General features: G+C 38.1%; 1 protein-coding gene across 7 annotated transcripts in view; it reads left to right on the top strand.

Moving 5' to 3' along the window:
• Positions 1-18,490, top strand: part of ATP8A1 (ATPase phospholipid transporting 8A1) — a 231,995-nt gene extending 213,505 nt beyond the window's left edge. For all 7 annotated transcript variants that reach the window (XM_078446155.2, XM_078446153.2, XM_078446157.2 and 4 more), the window contains 4 exons: positions 3,639-3,727; positions 4,452-4,544; positions 12,533-12,624; positions 13,805-18,490. In XM_078446155.2, coding sequence (XP_078302281.1) covers positions 3,639-3,727; positions 4,452-4,544; positions 12,533-12,624; positions 13,805-13,902 — 372 coding nt within the window. In that variant the 3' untranslated portion in view covers positions 13,903-18,490. The remainder of the gene's footprint in view (positions 1-3,638; positions 3,728-4,451; positions 4,545-12,532; positions 12,625-13,804) is intronic.

Below are 18,490 nucleotides of genomic sequence, written 5' to 3'. Positions count from 1 at the left end.
TAAAGCTTTATCTAGACACTTAATAATCACTTCTTGGTTTTTGGTTGTTATTGACATAAACTCTTAGCCTCCTTGGAATTTATATTGCTGCCCTCCCTGAAAAACAACTAAGCAAGATTTATAGCACTCTTTTCTGAATAATTTTCCCTTCCTAAATTAATATATTATGCCCAGACAGTCTTTAATAATTGTTATGAAAAAGATAATTTGTCTCCATTTCTTAAATTAGCAAATTGAGATGAATGGCAATTTATTTATTAGTGGTCAGTTACCTTGGTCAGTTTCAGTCTTGAGACCAGCATGTATTGTGACATTAATGCGACAAAAACCATTACATTTACAAACTGGCTCAGACTTAATTTGATACTGTGACAAAAATTTTCTTCCTCAAAGCTCATAGGAGAGATCACTAGAAAGTAAAAAAGACCTGGGGTGTTTTAAGAAATTTCAAAATTAAATGAAGAAAGGAAAGTCTGTTCATCTGTGTCAGTAATAAAAGCAGCCACTCTACCAACACCATGGGGTTTCATTCTTCCAGCCCGCTTTCTAGCTGAGGAATCAGAGGCTGGGAGTTACTAACCACAAATGGGAGAGCAAGGAAGGGCAGAGCCAGGACTCCTTCCAAGGCTGTTTATCATCAGTCCTGCTCCAATCAGGGTCCAAGGAGATAGTCTTAGGACTCCCCAAAGGGCCCTGTCTTTTAGACAACATCTGTACTTTATCCAAGAATAAGAATCCTAGTGCACCACTCTGACGTTTATAGTGTAAAAAGAGGGTTAGCGTTAAGAACCACATCCCCAAAGTTGTGTAGGCAGGTAGCACCTGTAAATTCTCTCTCCTACAAGACTGAACTTGGGGGCCCTGAAGGGGAAGAAGTGTTTCTCTCTAGTGTGGGAACTAGGTGCTAGGGGATCGCCTCAGGTGGGGCCGAAGGTAAGCCCCTCTTATCTGGGCAAGCCCCTTGGCATGGCCAAAATACCCGTCCGCGCCTGCTTTCCCAAATGTTCTTTCCCTGCAAGTTCATTCACGTGGAAGTTTCAGAGCAATTCCTCCTTCCTCCGAACCTGCGTTTTCAGGTTCTCAGGCTGCGTTAGTTCATTTGGGGAGCGCGCACGGTGCGATGGTGAGCCAGCCTCGCTGTGCAGAGACAAGCGCTCGTTTGTTCCCAGCGCAGGCCTGTGCCCTCCGGTTTACCGGCTTTGCGGCGACTTCAGCTGATCCTTTCTCAAGTCCCCCGGGAGCCACTTTTGTGGCAGCCTCCATTTGGCTTCACAGGGCCTCGAGGAGGGGCCGTGGGGGCCGCTTGGCATGGCCCAGCAGTCTCCCACGTTCAGAGCAATTTGCAAACTGCTCTCGGAGGGAGCCCGAGCCCAGCCCCGAACAGGCCGCTCCTGTTACCCCCATTGTCTGCGGGGATCGGGCGCCTTTCCCCAGCTGACCTGCCTGCGAGTGGCGAGATGTGAAAAGTTAGAGACAAAAATGGTCTCTACAGACTGAGGGGGAGCTTTCTTGTACAGAAAGGAAGGAAATACCTCTGTGGGATTTTATTTTTTCTCCCCCCCCCCCACCCTCCCCTTCATCCAAAAAATACAAAGAGACTCTGTCTTTAATGCGAATGTCGGCTTTAAATCTTTTAGGTTTGGATTAACTCTGCAAAAGAAAAAAAAAAATCTGACAGGCTTTCAGATATGACGCAGAAAAACTTTTTTCCCCTCAATTCATGTTGTTCATTTGTAAAGCCAAAGGCTGGTGGACTGAATAGTGGGCGCTCCTTGTTCCCCATTCATAGTTAACATCACAATGGTCAGAATTAGCAGCCCAGAGTCTCCACCACTTTTGCCTTTTCCACCAGCGACATTTAATACAAGGTGGCAAGGGCAAGCATAAATCTTTCTTCTTTGGCCCCTAAATTAAAATAGATTAAAATTAAGCCACGCAAATGAGGGCATTTTCCGTTACGCAACTTAGAATCTTAGCTACCTTTTCCCCCCAGGAGAAAAAAGAAATGTGGTTGCTTTGGGGGTTTTGGGGGTTGTTGTTGTTGTGGTTTTTTTTTTTTTTTTTTTCTCGGTCCTTACCTCACTAAAAAGCTGCCTTCAATCTAAACAAATCCCACTGATTTGATAGACATTTCCTATTACATAGTAATTGTTGGTTTTCACTATAGACGATGTCAGCAAACATGTTGAAGATCATGTTTTGCTTATAAAATAAAGTGACTTTTATGTGAATATTTTTCGTCTTGTCGGTGTCTAGAATATAGGTGCTATTTCATTGAATCCACGTGGCCACATTTATTTTCTGAAATTCTTTTGTAATACCGTGTTTTTATTTTGAACGTGCTCAGAGCTATTTAATCGTATATATGGGGAAAAAGAAACCGTAGCATCCTTGAACTGACAGTCTATATCAATGAGCCCATGTTAATGCAAAAAAAAAAAAAAAAAAAAATTAAACATCAGTACCTGGTCTTTAGTTGAGGGTCGGAATGAATAGGTAATCTCAAACATAATCTAAAAGTAGTAATCTTTGTATTAGGTACGGACTGATTGATTAGGAATGTTAATATGTAATTGCATATTGGCCTATAAGAATAAAACCCTAGATCATTTTTAAGTCCTGAGCCACACCTGGTTTAAAAAAAAATCCTTGTGAATTTGAGTAGAGTGCAAATGTACATGCATTAGTTGACTGCTTTTTAATGGAGTTCTGCCCATACATTTATGCACTTAAATCGGTACTGAAAACTTACTCTAGTAAACAGAGACTCAAAGTGAAACAAAGTATTTCTTTTGGTTTTACTGTATGGCATATTCCTTTTAAACTCTGTATAATCTAATTACATTACAAAGGGATTTTATTATAATTTCATATAGCTAATAGGTTTATTAATTTTTTAAGCATAGAATCATTTTCTTTGCAACCCAAAAGGTTCTGATATAGCCATTTAGTATTTGATACAAAGGAATGATTATAAATATTTTTAATACACTTTTCTTTGAGTTTTACACAGTAGATATTTGGTTTGACTTTAGCAGTAACAGGACATATCAATGCAAGTTATGTAAATCTTTGAACAAAACTTAAGATTATTCTGCCTAATATCATAGACATCTTAATTTGATTATACCATATCATGATTTATCTGGATGATTTTTAATGTAATATTTTACAAAAGCAAAGTTAATTTTTATTGGCCAGAAATAGTAAATTTAGTTTCTAACTAGGATTTATTTTACATGTTGTAGTATAAGAGAATTTAAGCCAGAGTATATTTGACATTTGCTCCAAAAGATTGATTTTGATATTCTAAGTTATAAAAGAAGGTCAAAGTTTATTACTCCGCATAGTGACCACAGTAATAAAAATCTCACATAAAAGTATGAAAAGATTTGGCACATGGTAAAACCCTGCTATATTAGCTACTTGAGGGGGAAAAAAATAGATGTAGCAAAGACATGTTTTAACACATTTGGCTTTTGATTCCAGATTCTGCACAAGTTTGGATTTAGTTATTGTATATCCTCTTGCAGAATGAAATATTTTTAAATTATTTTACTTAAAATCATATAAAAACTAAACACGGATGATGTATGTCTTAGTTTTTAAAGTAATGTTGTTTCTGATGGTTTACCCAGGCTGCCATGTTGTTTAGCTCCGGAGTCTTTTGGATGGGCCTGTTGTTTATCCCCGTGGCGTCTCTGCTTCTTGATGTGGCCTACAAGGTGTAAGTATACTATTCGGCTGTGTACACAAAAGTATAGATGTGTGCTAACCCTCAGATTTCTCCAGTTGTAACATCAGCTCAATGATGTTAGTGAGAATTCGTAGTGTTAATTAGTTCTGCCTGATAAATAAAGAAGAAATGAGTGATTCAGAAATTAGAAAAGTAAATTAATACAAAGACTGAATAAGATATAGAGCAAGTATTTTCTATTAATAGTAGATGGTACATTTTTAGAAATCAGCCAGAAAAATCCAGGTAGAAGAAAAAATTCTGTTATCTCCAAACACATATATATTTTATTTATGAACAATAGTTGTGGGAAAAAAAGGTTTTTGCCTGCCTGTTTCAAAGCTTATATAAAATATAGAATGAAAGGAACTAAAACTGTACTCATTTTTCTCAACGATTATCAGTTTTAAAATGCTGTCTCTTCCCACAAAAAAAAAAAAAAAGATATCCCTAAAGTTAATTCTATGATGCTTATTTAATAACTCTGAGAGTTTTAACTTTTATAAACCTAAACCATTCCTTTTAAGACTGTTGTTTCTGTAATTGCATCATGCTCAAAATTACTGTAATTTTTAGATTCTTATTGAAAACTGGCCTGTACTCTGATTACTGTTGTACCTAGCAGCACATTAATAAACCAGTTTTGTAAAGTGTGAAGTCTTCGTATGAAGATTTACATGCAAATCTTTTTTTTTTTTTTTTTTTTTTTTTCCAGTATCAAGAGAACTGCTTTTAAAACATTGGTAGATGAAGTTCAGGAGCTGGAGGCAAAATCTCAAGACCCAGGGGCAGTTGTGCTTGGAAAGAGGTAAAAGACACACTAAATATGTTCTTTTCCAAGTGAACTTTTGTCTTTCATTCGTGGTTGGAAATAAGTGGTAAAACTTATATTTATGATTTTACATGGAACTAGCAGTGTGGATAGATTTCAGAATCAGAGGGATGCAGATTCAATCAAATCTGTCACTCACTAAGCTATGTGTGACCTTAGCCAAGTCGCAAAATGCTCTTGAGCCTCAGTTTTCTCGTCTAGAAAATGGGGGCAATATTACCTACCTCATGAATAGTTTTTAGAATTAAATAAGATCTAATTGATCAAGCAGGTAGCTTGGTGTGTGGTGCTTAATGAGCTTTAAATAAATGGTGGTTACAAATATTAGTGTGTTATTAAAATGAAAGGAAAAAAAGACTTTTAGCTTGACACTGTATCTGTAATAAAATAGCGTGTCAGGAAAATCAAAGCTTGACGTAGGGCAAAGTGCCCTACAGTAGCAGTAAGTGCTTATTAGGAACTGACCTTGGCATGGGTCATCTATGAAGTGAATTGTGTGTTCCAAGTCCTTTCCTCAGCACTACTCCCTCAAAAGAGCGAGGTTAGACACCTAATCCAATGTACTAAATTCACAAAGCATTATAAGAAAGAGATTAAACTGATTTGAAAGCTGTCTATAATAAAACACAATTACGAAGGTAATACCAGGAATTTACTTTTTTCTTCCTTCTTCGCACTAACATGAGCTCAAGTTGTGTCTACACCATAGGAACTGCTTTGCTCGGGTGTCTGTCGCTGTCATCACAATCCACTGTTGTTACCCAGTTTGACAGGATTAAGTAAGTGTCAGACTGGGAACTCAAGCTGAGACCTTGGCTTCCAGCCTGGGCTCACTCTCCTCAGGCCAGGAGGGCTCGTCACACACCCACCAGTCTGTGCCTCTCTAGCACAAGTCCTTGCACCGCCATTTGTGGAGCGCTCACTACATGCTAGGTGCTGCACTGATCACTTCATATGCACTGTCACACTGGATGGCCGTGACAGTCCTGTACAAATTCGTCACCCCGGCGGCACCTGGCGGGGTGGCTCTGTCGGTTGAGCGTCCGACTTCAGCTCAGGATCATGATCTCAGGGGTCTGTGGGTTCAAGTTCCACATTGGGCTCTGTGCTGACAGCTCAGAGCCTGGAGCCTGCTTCGGATTCTGTGTCTCCCTCTTTCTGCCCCTCCCCCACTCACACTCTACCTCTCTCTCAAAAAATAAATAAACATTAAAAAAGAAAAAAAAGAAAAGAGCAGCATGCTCTCCTAACTGGCCCGATCAGGCACCCCACTGCCAGGGTTATTTTAGGAATCCTGGAGAATGAGATGGATGTAAAATTTCAAGAAAGTTAGCTAATCTTATCTACGTTTTCAAAGAGGGTGAAATTGTGATTTCTGGGTAGTCTAGTGATGTCAGACTTATTTCAGTTCCAAAACACCATGTTTATACCTCCCAGTCTGCACAGGCTGCTCCCTTGTTTAGAAGCTGCTACCCTCCTCCAGACTGGGCGGCCTGATTCCTAGTTTTCAAAACCCGGCTCCGACGCAATTACCTCAGGTTTTCTTACATGAGATTAGTTCCTACTCTGCTGTCTGGGTACTTTGTGCCTCTGTTGTCACATTTACTTTATTGTATCATAATGTGTGTGTTTGTTTCCCCTACTAGAAGGAGCTCCTCAAAAGAGAGGCCCCGTTTTTAGTCTTTACCGAGACCCAACACCTAGCACGGTTCCAGGAACATAACGGCACTTGATAAACATTTGTTGAATGGGTGATCGAGTGGTCAAGAGAATGACCTGAGGAATGAATGAACGAATGAATGAGTGGGTGAAATGATGGCTGAGTAGTGGGTGGTAAATAGATGGTTGACTCATGGGTAGTTAAATAAAAATTCGATAAATAAGAACCTAGAGTTATACAGGTTACACTCTCCAAATTAGTCATGCCCAGAGAAGTAACAGTGGTTTACTTCTTTGTCCTAGAATGATGCCATCTTGTAAGCTGGCCATACCCAATTTGTTTCAGTCTCCACTAGGCTCTATTGTGAAGTCAAACTGTACATAAAGGGAAACTGCATCAGAGAAACTATAACTTGTAAGCACTGTATCCAGATTAGCACTTACAATAATGTATGTCTTATGTTTACTCATGTTCAAAAACTAAAACATTTTGGTTGAGACAGTCTTGTTTAGTGGAAATAGTAGGTCAATTACCATATTATCCAGTGAATTAGGAATATTCCCTCCAATCTTACAATGAAATTTGGGGGGATGGGGTGGGATATGTGTTTGATCATCTAAGTACAGTATGTTGCTTTCAACCTTGGGTTATGGTGAAATTCAATTTAAGTCTAAAATGTTGGGAGAATAAATGCAAGTCTTGCCCCTGATCACTAAGTAGGTATAGGTTATTATTTTTGGTTAAGAAAATAACTTATATGCCCTGAAACCCTGTCTCTGCTGTTACTTTTTTGTGGATAGGCCCCAACGCTCGGGAGCATAAGCATCTATAATTCCAAAATACAAAGAAGTTTGAAATTCAATTTTTCCTCACAGGTTTATAGCAAATATTTGCTAGAAGAACCTAAACCATTTGTTCTATATATATAAAGGCATTGACAGTGGTTTTTTTTTTCTATGATATAAATATCCATACATTTTATAGCAGAAATAATAATTCGTTTTTGGAATAGAGGCCTCTCAGATCTCACTGGAGATCTACATCAATAAGTTGTGTGTAACATCTTTTCTAAAACAAAATAACACAAACAAATGTGAATTCAAAAACCCAGTGCTTTAAAATAAGGGATGTTTACACTGGGCTCATTGGAGGCAGAGCAGTCTGGGATACCTTTCATAAGCATGAGAAGCACGCATATACATCTTGTACAGGCAAATGTGATAATGAGATCCATCATGTTTTATTATCCAACCGTAGACATAAGCCAGCATATTATCATCAGCCATTACTAAATAGAATTTTTCCCCAGGATCTTCAGATCATTCCTCATTAATTTGTCCTTCGCTATAGCCTCGACTATTTTTTTTTTGAGGCCATGAAATTTCATGTTATGTTATTTTATTTTATTTTATTTTATTTTATTTTATTTTTATTTTTATTTTATTGTTATTTTTTAATTTACATAGAAGTTAGTTAGCATATGGTGCAATAATGATTTCAGTAGGTTCCAGTGATTCATCCCCTATGTATGACACCCAGTGCTCATTCCAACAAGTATCTTCTTTAATGTCCCTTACCCATGTAGCCCTTCCCCCACCCACAGCCCCTCCAGCAACCCTCAGTTTGTTCTCTGTATTTAAGAGTCTCTTATGGTTTGTCCTTCTCCTTGTTTTTATATTATTTTTGCTTCCCTTCCCTTATGTTCATCTGTTTTGAATCTTAAATTCCTCATACAAGTGAAGTCATATGATATGTGTCTTCTCTAATTTCGCTTAGCGTAATATCCTCTAGTTTCATCCAGGTAGTTCCAAATGGGAAGATTTCATTCTTTTTTGATGGCCGAATAATACTCCATTGTATGTGTATACCACATCTTTATTCATCCGTCTTTGGACATTTGTTCTCTTTCCATACTTTGTTTATTATCGATAGCACTGACTACAGCCTTGACTTTAAAGAAGAGAGTATGGAAGTATGGATGTCAGATAACTTGGCCATGTGGATGGTGATGATGGTTTCTCTCAGCCTTTCCCTATATTATTTATCTTTAAAAAAAAAAAAAAAGCAATTTTAACATTGCCCCCAAACTAATAGAAAAGAAACTATGTGTCTCAGTTTTCACACTGGATTTCTATCAGTGTTATATTCGAACCTCCGTAGAGGTTTAGGACAGGAGCATATATCAGATGTTTTCCTCCACCCTACTCTTATCACTGTGATAATGGTTCTACTCAGCATTTGTAAAGAAAAGTGACAGAATGACAAGTATTATCTCCTCCAGAGCAGAGATCAGGACAGTTATAATCACTGTTTATCTCCCCACCACCACCTACCACAGGACAGCTGCCACGTCTGGATGGTTTTTTACTTTCTGGGGATTCATTTTAATGAGTCAACCAAAGTAGCTTTGTCAACCCAATATAAAGTCAAATGCAAATTTACGAATCTTCAAAAATAAACAAAAATACCTTATGGCAATGTATTCCAGGACAGTAAATGGGGTTTTACCTAGGCTTTCCGTAGTGCTTTTAAATGAAATATTATTTTAAAACACAGTGTGTTGAAACACCTTACCTCCACCAAATATCTAAGTTGAAACATTTTAGTGGGCTTGGAAATAAGGTAACAATATTTAAGTGGTAGTTGCATAATTTCATTGAACAAATTAAGAATTTGCATGGCTTGGTATGTAAATGATGAAAGACCATACAAAATTTAGTAACTACTGACTAACAGTTGTAATTAAGATGGGGTTTTAGGGGCGCCTTGGTGGCTCAGTCGGTTGAGCATCCAACTTGGGCTCAGGTCATGATCTCGTAGTCTGTGAGTTCAAGCCCCATGTCAGGCTCTGTGCTGACAGCTCAGAGCCTGGAGCCTGCTTCACATTCTGTCTCTGTTTCTCTCTCTGCCCCTCCCCTGCTCCCACACTGTCTCCTCCCTCTCTCTCTCTCTCTCTCTCTCTCTCTCTCAAATATAAACATTAAAAAAAAAAGGATGGGGTTTTAATGAGAAGGTATCTAAAGTCATTTTGTTCTTCTCACAGCGTTAAGCTGTTCAAGAAAAGCTGAACTTTTTAACATATCCATTAATGTTTGCGTGTCACCAATGCAATGTATAATTGACTTGATAGTAACATCAGTACCCATAAACATCAAGGGCCTAGAACTGCATAATTTTGAAATGATGAGTAGCTCCCAAAAGGTAGGATAAGACTAGACAAATACAAATCATCATCACTTATTATTTATTAAGCACCCCCCTGTGAATGGCATTTATATTTCATAGGAGGGACTCTGTTCTACAAGAACTAAAGCAAGCGTTCGGTGTTGTCCAGGAAACAACAACAACAAAAACCTAGTAGTTTCCCTACTGTGGAACTGGAGTGGAAGCATTGTAAATCAAAACTCACATGCAGCAATAGACATGTCGTGTTGAGCTTATGTTGAACATAAGCCAAGGCATCAAAAAGGATCCTCACAAAGTTGTCTTCTGTTTTGTGATGATCTCTGTTTTGGTGGATTCTTTTTTTATAATAAATTCCTTGGAGAAGCACCTGGGTGGCTCAGTTAGTTAAGCGTCTGACTTCAACTCAGGTCAAGATCTCACGGTTTGTGAGTTTGAGCCCCGTGTCAGGCTCTGTGCTGATGCCTCAGAGCCTGGAGCCTGCTTCGGATTCTGTGTCTCCCTCTCTCTCTGCCCCTTTCCTGCTCTCTCTCTCTCTCTCTCTCTCCCTCCCTCCCTCCCTCCTCCCCTCAAAAGTAAATAATAAACATTAAAAAAGAGAGAGAGAGAGAGACCAAAGAAAGAAGAGGCAGGCCACTCCAGATGGGTAGGTGTCAGGTTTAATTGGCAAGGGATTTACATAAGAAGATTGTCTCGGGTGGTCATAAGATGAGTAGATCTCTGCCCCACCTGCCAGAATTTTAAAAGTTTATATAGATGTCATGGGGCGCCTGGGTAACCCCATGGGTAGCTCAGTCAGTTAAGCGTCCGATTTCGGCTCAGGTCATGATCTTGCAGTTCACCGGTTCCAGCCCCGAATCAGACTCTGTGCTGACAGCTCAGAGCCTGGAGCCTGCTTCAGATTCTGTGTCTCCCTCTCTCTCTGCCCCTCCCCTGCTCACGCTCTGGCTCTCTCTCTGTCAAGAATAAATAAACATTAAACAAATTTTTTTAATAAACTCCTTGGGAGCTGGGAGAATGGCAAGGTTGGGAAGGGCTAGCATTTGTGGAGTGCTTCCTAAGTGCCAGTCACTGTGCTAGAAACCATACAATTCCCTGAATCCCCACCATTGGTTAGGGATTATCCTCCTGGTGTGTATGAGACAACCAAGAAAGGTTTGCCTGAGGCTCCTCAGCTAATAAGTAACAGACTCAGAATTAAAGTTAAGATTCCAAAGCCCATGCTCTGCCCCCAGTAATGCACTCCTTTCCTGAGAAAGCTTTCTTACTGCGCTTTGTTTTTGAACACTAGGCATTAACTTGATGCAACAGCTGAGTAAGAGGATAGCCTCATATGAATGATTATTACAAACTACATTATCTTCTACATCTAAGTTTTGTAATAGGACAGATAAAATTCCCACATCTGCCTTCTTAACATTTAATGTTATAATATTAAAGTATTATGCATTTAGGAAGGCCAGCCTGAAACCTGGAAAATGTATTTGGGGGAGAAGAAGCTACATCCTGATACATTGCCAACCTCTAGTTGTCTGTAGTCATTTCCATCTTAAACACCAGAGACTTCCCAGCACCCCGTCCGCAATGCTCTGCTAACAAAATCAGACCACCTGCCGCTAAGGCTGCCGACTTCCTCAAAGCAGTTACATGTTTTAGTGTTCCTCGGGGTCTCTGGGTCTGTAATGTTAGATCATTTTAAGAACAGAGTAGAAAAGCGACTCTAAAAATGGCCCCTTCTCATTCCCCATATCTGTTTATTTCACTGGCAAAAACAAGTTTTACAACTATTTGCAAATCCACCAGAGTTTTAGATTAATTAGCTTTCTTGCCTTAATGTAGCTAATTCTCAGTGGCAATGAAGTATGTCTAACAAGTACCATTTACAGCATCCCTCGACTTGAAAAATATGTGAAGATAACTACAAATGTCAACATTGCTAAATATTTTACTTCAGCGAAAGCCTAAACGTTTGCATAATTACGAGTTCATTCTGCAGAGGATTCTTTTATTTTTATTCTTTGTATATGATAACAATTGTTCCACTTCAGGATTTCAGAAAATTTGGCAAAACACAAAGCTGACAGGACAATTTAACTAAAACTTTTATAGAGGGGGAAAAACCCAAGATGGAAATTTTTCAACTGAGCGCATTCCGGTGATTAAAACAAAATTGCGTAAACATTTGCTGTAGCACATGTGGATTACTTATTAGGATTCTTATGTTCTTTGATATCAAAGCAAAGTTTTATACATCAACCACTGGAGAAATGGCATGATTGGGAGGCCTGGTGTGATGTTTAAAGTGTATTTCACAATGATTACTTGAACTCATTGATTTGACAAATAATTGGCTTCCTGCTGTGGGAGACACCATTCTACATGCAGTGGAAAAAAACAGATGCATTATTTCTTGCAATGTTGCTTCTAGGCGTTACATAATTAATTACATGGATTGGTTTCCATGGAGATTATTCAAAAGGTTTATTGAGAAATAAATATTTTCCTTGTTGTTTTACCTAATATTATTTTCTGAAAATAGTTTTATTTTAAAATGAAATTAAGGAACACATTTCATACCACATTGGAGCAGGTAATGGAACTTTTCTAATTAAAATGTCTATGAAATCTCTTCTTCGTGTAATTTTTAGGATTTCTTTGCATCACTAAAAAAATATTATTTTGTACCAAAATATGTGCAAAGTAGGAAAAAGAGTAATAATTTTTGTGACTCTAAAAATGCCACGTTCGGTACGTACGTAGTAAGTCAACCAGGATTTTAGAAGTTAATGACGCTGCTGGCAGATTTTGTATTTTTTTATTAACTGTGTTGTACAGGTTCTGTATTCCCATTTGACTTAAATATAACTAGGGGGTGGAGAACTCTTTTGGCTGGATTATTGGGAACAAAACTCTCCTTAGCTCTGGGGAAAGCTGGCCTTGGAAGTATCTAAATACTTGAAATCTCATTTGCTATCTGAGAAAACGGGGCAAAAAGAATCCCTAGACTGCAGACCTCTCAAGCAGTCTTTTGTTTAAGTCTGATTCTCTGGTGGTCCTGTGGGCACACTGGGGTCTCTGCTGAGTTGATAATTCATTTCACACATTTGCACCTGCCCCACAGCCTCACGGAGAGGGCGCAACTGCTCAAGAACGTCTTTAAGAAGAACCACGTGAACTTGTACCGATCTGAATCGCTGCAACAAAACCTGCTCCGTGAGTATCTGAGTTCTGACTTGCAAATAAATTCTCTGCCGTCACGTCAGAGCGTTTAGGACAGCAGGGTTTGGGCTTTAGGAATATTCAACTTTTTAACAGTAACACCGAAAAACAGTTTTGCGTACTTGCAACACGTTACATAAATGACCAGTGAGAGAAACCTCTGACCACAACCCTCTCATTTCCAGCAGACAAGACAAAGCATGTTAAAATCCTGCTGCTTTCACTTGAAGAAATAATATCTCCACATGCCCCTTGCTTCCTTAAATCTTAAGACGAACTAGTAAAATAAATCTTAAGTCTTAAAAGCTCCCTCCGTACTGTTATCTTTTCTACTTGAACAACTTTGCAAGGGCTTTTTCAGCTTTCATACGGCACAGAAACATATATTTCCCCCTTCAAAAATGTTTATGAATATTTAGAGTTGTAAGAAATTATTAGGTATCATGCCCTCTTAACATTTCAAGGATCTAAAAGAGAATATAATATATAAAGCCCTGTAGTAAATGTATTTGTGTTAGTCATATATCTTTTGTTTCATGTTGTTTCCACATGTAATTTATTTTCATTTACGTATGCTCATGTTTAATGCTTTTGCTTTCTATACTTCAAGAGGCCTTTTCTAAAGATGTGACCCCCTTGGGGGCCATTGCTTATCCCCAGCCATGTTGGGGCACAAATGAGTTTATTTGTAGACGCCAAGAGCCAAGGATGATCTCCCAAGGAAGGAGTCCCCTTTTCCACCTTTGGCAGTTACATGTGTTTAATTGTGAATCCTCCTCATTTTTGTTCTTCCTTCTGGCTCATCCACCTGATGTGTATGGAAATGCATGTGCCCACTTGACTAGACTCCCACACCCTCCAGTAGCCAGGAAGCAAAAGTTGGAAGGCTCGGCTTGGATTTGAGATGCCATGAGGAAGACCGAGGGGGGTTGAAAGCATCCGTGGGGCAGAGTTCATAGAATCTCAGCTGACAACCTGCAGTCAGCCCACTCTTCCTGTTATAGCTGAGTCTGCATCTTTCTCCGGATGTTAAAAATTCATGTCTTCGTGCACACTTTTGAGGGCAGGAGGGCTATATGAGATCCCCGCGATCGGAAAATAAGTACTTAAAACTCAGAATAGAGATTCCCAGTGACTTCACGATGATCATTTCTGTTTCCTCTCTAACTTATAGATGGGTATGCTTTCTCACAAGATGAGAACGGGATCGTCTCACAATCTGAAGTGATTAGAGCATATGACACCACAAAGCAGAGACCCGATGAATGGTGATGGGCGGGGCTTCGAGGCTGGCTCCACCAGGTCTCTAAGGAGAGCTCCCAGGTCTTCCCAGAATCTGCTGACCAATTCCAGTCTGGTCCAAGGAGGGGAAAGTGGATCTGAGCTCATCTCGTTGATTGACCTTCAGATTCATGTATATTATAGACATAAGCACTGTGCCACTATACTGTAACACCATCTCTTTCAGATTTTTTAAAGTATTTGCTGAGTCTTTGTAAGCAGAAATTGAAAATGACCTTGTATCTTGCCAGAATGCTTTCTTAAAACAGAATAGGTCAGGAGTCTTATGGCGTTACTCTGGGGCTGTAACTGACTATCAGTTGATTGGATATACCACAAGGCAACCAACCATTTAAAAACTCTAAAATGGTAATAATTTAAAGGGACTCTTGATATCCAGACTTAGATTTCAGAATATGCTGAAAAAAAACCAGCACTCTTCTCTAAGGAACTGACTCACCTTACTGAGCAAAATTTCTAAACAAGACATTAATAAGTGTTTGTGTCAAAAATTGTCTTGATAAATGTTTGCCAAAGAAGTTCAATAAGTGTATTTCTCATTCAGTAGTCATTTGCCCAGAAATTTAAAAGAAAGTTTACCTCCAGTTCTGCTGTAGGATCTGCATGCTTGACTTTTCAAATGTAAGAGTGATTTGCAAAAATGAGTATTTCAAGGCATTTGCTACTCAAATCTGTGATGTTGCACCTTTGGCCTTACAAATGCTTCTTTCTTGTTTGTCTTGTTTACTTGTTGAAGTTGGAGGGCACACGTGGTAATGTGACTCTGTCATTATGACACTGATTTTTAATCTGTATATATGTCTCAGTCATTTCTGATGAGGTGTCTCTAGATTTTTCTAAAACCCTGGCTTCCGCTGAAGATTGAGTGATGTCATTTTGTCTTAAAGTTTTCTCTCTCAAGAAAAATTTGCTTACATATTTACGTGAGAGTCCCAGTGCTTCTGTCGAGGTGTTTGGAATACCATGTCAGATAAATGCATGGGCTTTTGTAAGTAGGCTCAGCTTTTGTCCTGTGTTTTGGTTCTTTCTATAGTTCCTGCTAGAGATGCCTGCTGTCTTATATAGCACATGCCGTGTTATGGCAACCACCCCTGTACTTAACACTGAGAATTACTTCACAGTTCACTTTTCAAATAGCTCCCCCAAATTAGTCACATGCTGCTAATTGGGACAAATCAGTGGTACATTTTCCCCGTTTTAAAAACACCTGTTTTACTCAAGCCTGTTGCTTTACAGTCAGAGACAGTCTTCATCACGAGTAGATTTTGTTGCTATGGTTTTAAATGTATGTTCAGTTTAATTTAATTATTTTCAGCATTTCTGAGACATGTCCTAAAAATGCCTATTTTGCTACCAACGATAAATGGTGAAGGGGCTGTTTAAAAACCACAACCAGTTTTCTATACTATTTTTAAAATAATGCTTTCATTTAAAAATAAAAATAAAAAGGAATTCTAGTTTTCAGATACACTTCAGAGATTGAAGCAAACTTTCTGCCTTTTATTCAGAATCCTGTTTGCCTTTAAGTGGACTTACCAGCAAAATGGGTAGAACTTCCTCTTGAAAAAAAAAAAAGTCAACTAGAATTGCAAAGAGGTGATTTGAGTTTAATAATGTCTCCTTCTTTTAACCCTTTTTCTTAATCTAGATTTAAAATTAGGTTATACGTCATTTCCTTCTCTGTATTTTTAGCTATTTAGTTACAAGTATGCCCCCCCCCATTTTCTGTAAATAAGAGAGGTTATAACACATACATAATTCCAAGGGGAGCAAGGGGTTGACATAGTTCACTTCCTAGAGCATTCCCCTTTGGGGTTCAGATTAAGAAAATTGTGAATCGAAACATCTAGAAAGTCCACACGTGTAAGAAGAGTCTGAGATCACCTTCAAAATTCTGCAGTCACGGACTTTTGTCCGCTGAATGGAGCAGCTTTCCCAGGCCTCGCAGTGGTGATAGTCAAGGCCAAGCCACACAAATCCAAAAACAAGAATGAAGTACCCCGTTCCAGAGAAGCACTTCCTCGCAGGTACAGATCAGAACTCCTCCTCCTCGTCAGCGGCGTCCTTCTCCAAAATGTTAATAGCAAAATGTGATGAATATAATGGAACTGAATTTTCTGGCTTCAAAAAATGAAAAGTTTTATTTTTATCTTAAAACATGGATTATTTCTATGGAGCTCTTAACATGAGTAGAAGAGAATACCCATGGTGAATTAACGTACGAGATCATGGTCTGAAATATGGCTAATTTCTAGTCCTATTTATGAATTATTAAGTCAATTCCTTTGCTTCTTGGGTGAGAGAGGGGGTTGGGCAGCAGGGAGTGGTCGCCTTGGTAAAACTTAAAACACAGCATTACGGTTGCAGTGATTTCATAGTGTTAGAGAAAACCCTCTGGTTTTTTAACCTTCCAAAGAGGGGAAAAGTAACACAGTTTTACCAGGATTAAAACAAACAGCTGAAATGACTTTCAACTTGTATTTTCTGAAATAAAGGACACATACTCTTCAATTAAAAAGTCCCTTGTAGGGACTTTGGCAAATGCTAACACCGTTGCTTTACAATGTTTACAATTCAGAAAATACTACTTACAGCAGAAAATCCTCGTTCATTTAACATTGAAAAGCTGGGAGTTGCTTCTTTAGTGTTGGGTAGTACGTGGTGATATTGAGCATGAACTTTCTAAATGTTTTATATATACATATAAAAATAGATCTGGGTCTCACACCCAGAAAGATGCTATCTGGCAGAAATTGTTAGCAGGAGAATGATGTTTCTCAGGAATGTAGCAAATTTAAAATGATACATTTGCTGCCCACCCTCCCACACCCCACTCGATATCTCACGTGAGCCAGCTTCAGCAGTGTCGCAGATTTAATGGGAAACCTTTTTCTCATCGAGTCGGATGAACGTGTATTCTATTCAATAATATTATTTATTTACATGAATTATATGGTCATTGAATGGAGTCACTCATTCCTCTTAATTTTCAGGGGGGAAAAGTGAATTCCAGAAATCAACACCTATTCTGATCATGAAGTTTTGTTTTATAATTCTGCAGTTCAGCATTCTCGTATCAGATGTGAACATCACATGATAATTTGTTCTGCATTGTGTGCACTGTACATCACTTGTAACTTGTCATTGAAAATAGTCTTTCAGGAACTGAGTGCAAGTCTGAAAGTAAAAGATCGTATATTTGTAGTTTTTAAATTATTTATAACAATGTCCTAACTGTTACCGTGCTACGTGATCATCAGTGTTTATTTTTGCACAGTTGCCCTATGAGAGTTCCCGGTTCTAAAACTTATTTCATCAAATAAGTCTATAACCTTATAAATAACCATTTATAAAATTTATCGGAAAAACACCCACCCCATTCACATCATGTGGACCAGATCTGTGGAATTCTTTTTGTAAATTAATGTAATACCATGCAGTTCGGTGCCTAATAAATGCTTTTTAATGATGAACATTTCTATAATGCTTCTTTAAGAGATCATAATCTGATTTTTCTCACATTAAAATAACTGAAGTCACTTGAGAGACTTAGTTATACTTGCTGCATTTTAATTAAGCTTCAGTGGCTATTAAAATGGAATGTAAGTTAAACTTTGAAGGAAAGGAAATAAATGTTTTCCATTTCTCGTCTTGATTTATTTTCTGTATGAAAGCAGCTGTGTTTTTGATAGGTTTATGGTTTGCATGAATTAATATTTAAAGTGGTCCAGCCCAATGCATGGCTACTGCTGTAAATCTTGATGTTTATTTCTGCCTTATAAAATTCTGTCATGGCCTACCTGGAATTCAATATTCAGTGGACAAATTAATTGGTTCTCTGCACAAATTTTTTAATAAGTAAATTATTTTACAAACAAATTTGCAAAAAATTAATTGCAACTTTTGTTTAGCTTGCTTCTAAGAACTTTTCTTAATAAAGCTCACAAAACTTCTCAGCAAATAAATCTCCCGTAAGGAGGGGAAAAAGCTAGATTTTATACATGCTTACTTTGAATTAACAGCAACTTTCCATAGGTAAATCTGCTCTTGCAAAAACCGAGAGAAGAATATTAAAAAATAATAAATATTTTTATGTTTCATGGTTCTAGAATAGAAGCCATAAATGCAGTAAATACTGTTTGCTGTTTGTTTAGCTATTTCAAGCTTCATTTTTCACACTTTCAAGTTTATTAAGTTTAAAAAAAAAAGGCAGCCTTGGGAGGCAGCTACTATGGAAAATTGCAGTTTGCATTTAAGATAAAATAGTATTTTCAGCTCCATGAAAAACCATTCCTGCTGAAACTGCTGTAGAAATTGTGAAGCTGCATGAGTGGAGAGTATTGAATCTGTGATCATAGTTTTCTCAGGTTTGTTTATCTCGATGTTCAATGCACTGTGTTTCATAAATAGTTATTAAAGTTGAGTAATATTCAGTTCTATGCAGTGTTATGTGTCATTGGCCTTTTGTGAATGTGCATGTTTTAAATTGCAAATTTTAAACATTTTGTCCTCTAATTGTTATTAAAAATGAAATAAACTGTACCATTACATAAAGGAA

This window comes from Panthera onca, chromosome B1 (genome assembly GCF_046562875.1).
Source record: "Panthera onca isolate mPanOnc1 chromosome B1, mPanOnc1 haplotype 2, whole genome shotgun sequence".
NCBI classification, from domain to species: domain Eukaryota; kingdom Metazoa; phylum Chordata; class Mammalia; order Carnivora; family Felidae; genus Panthera; species Panthera onca.
The sequence above is the reverse complement of the archived record's forward strand: the minus strand, read 5'-3'. Positions and strand labels throughout refer to the sequence as shown.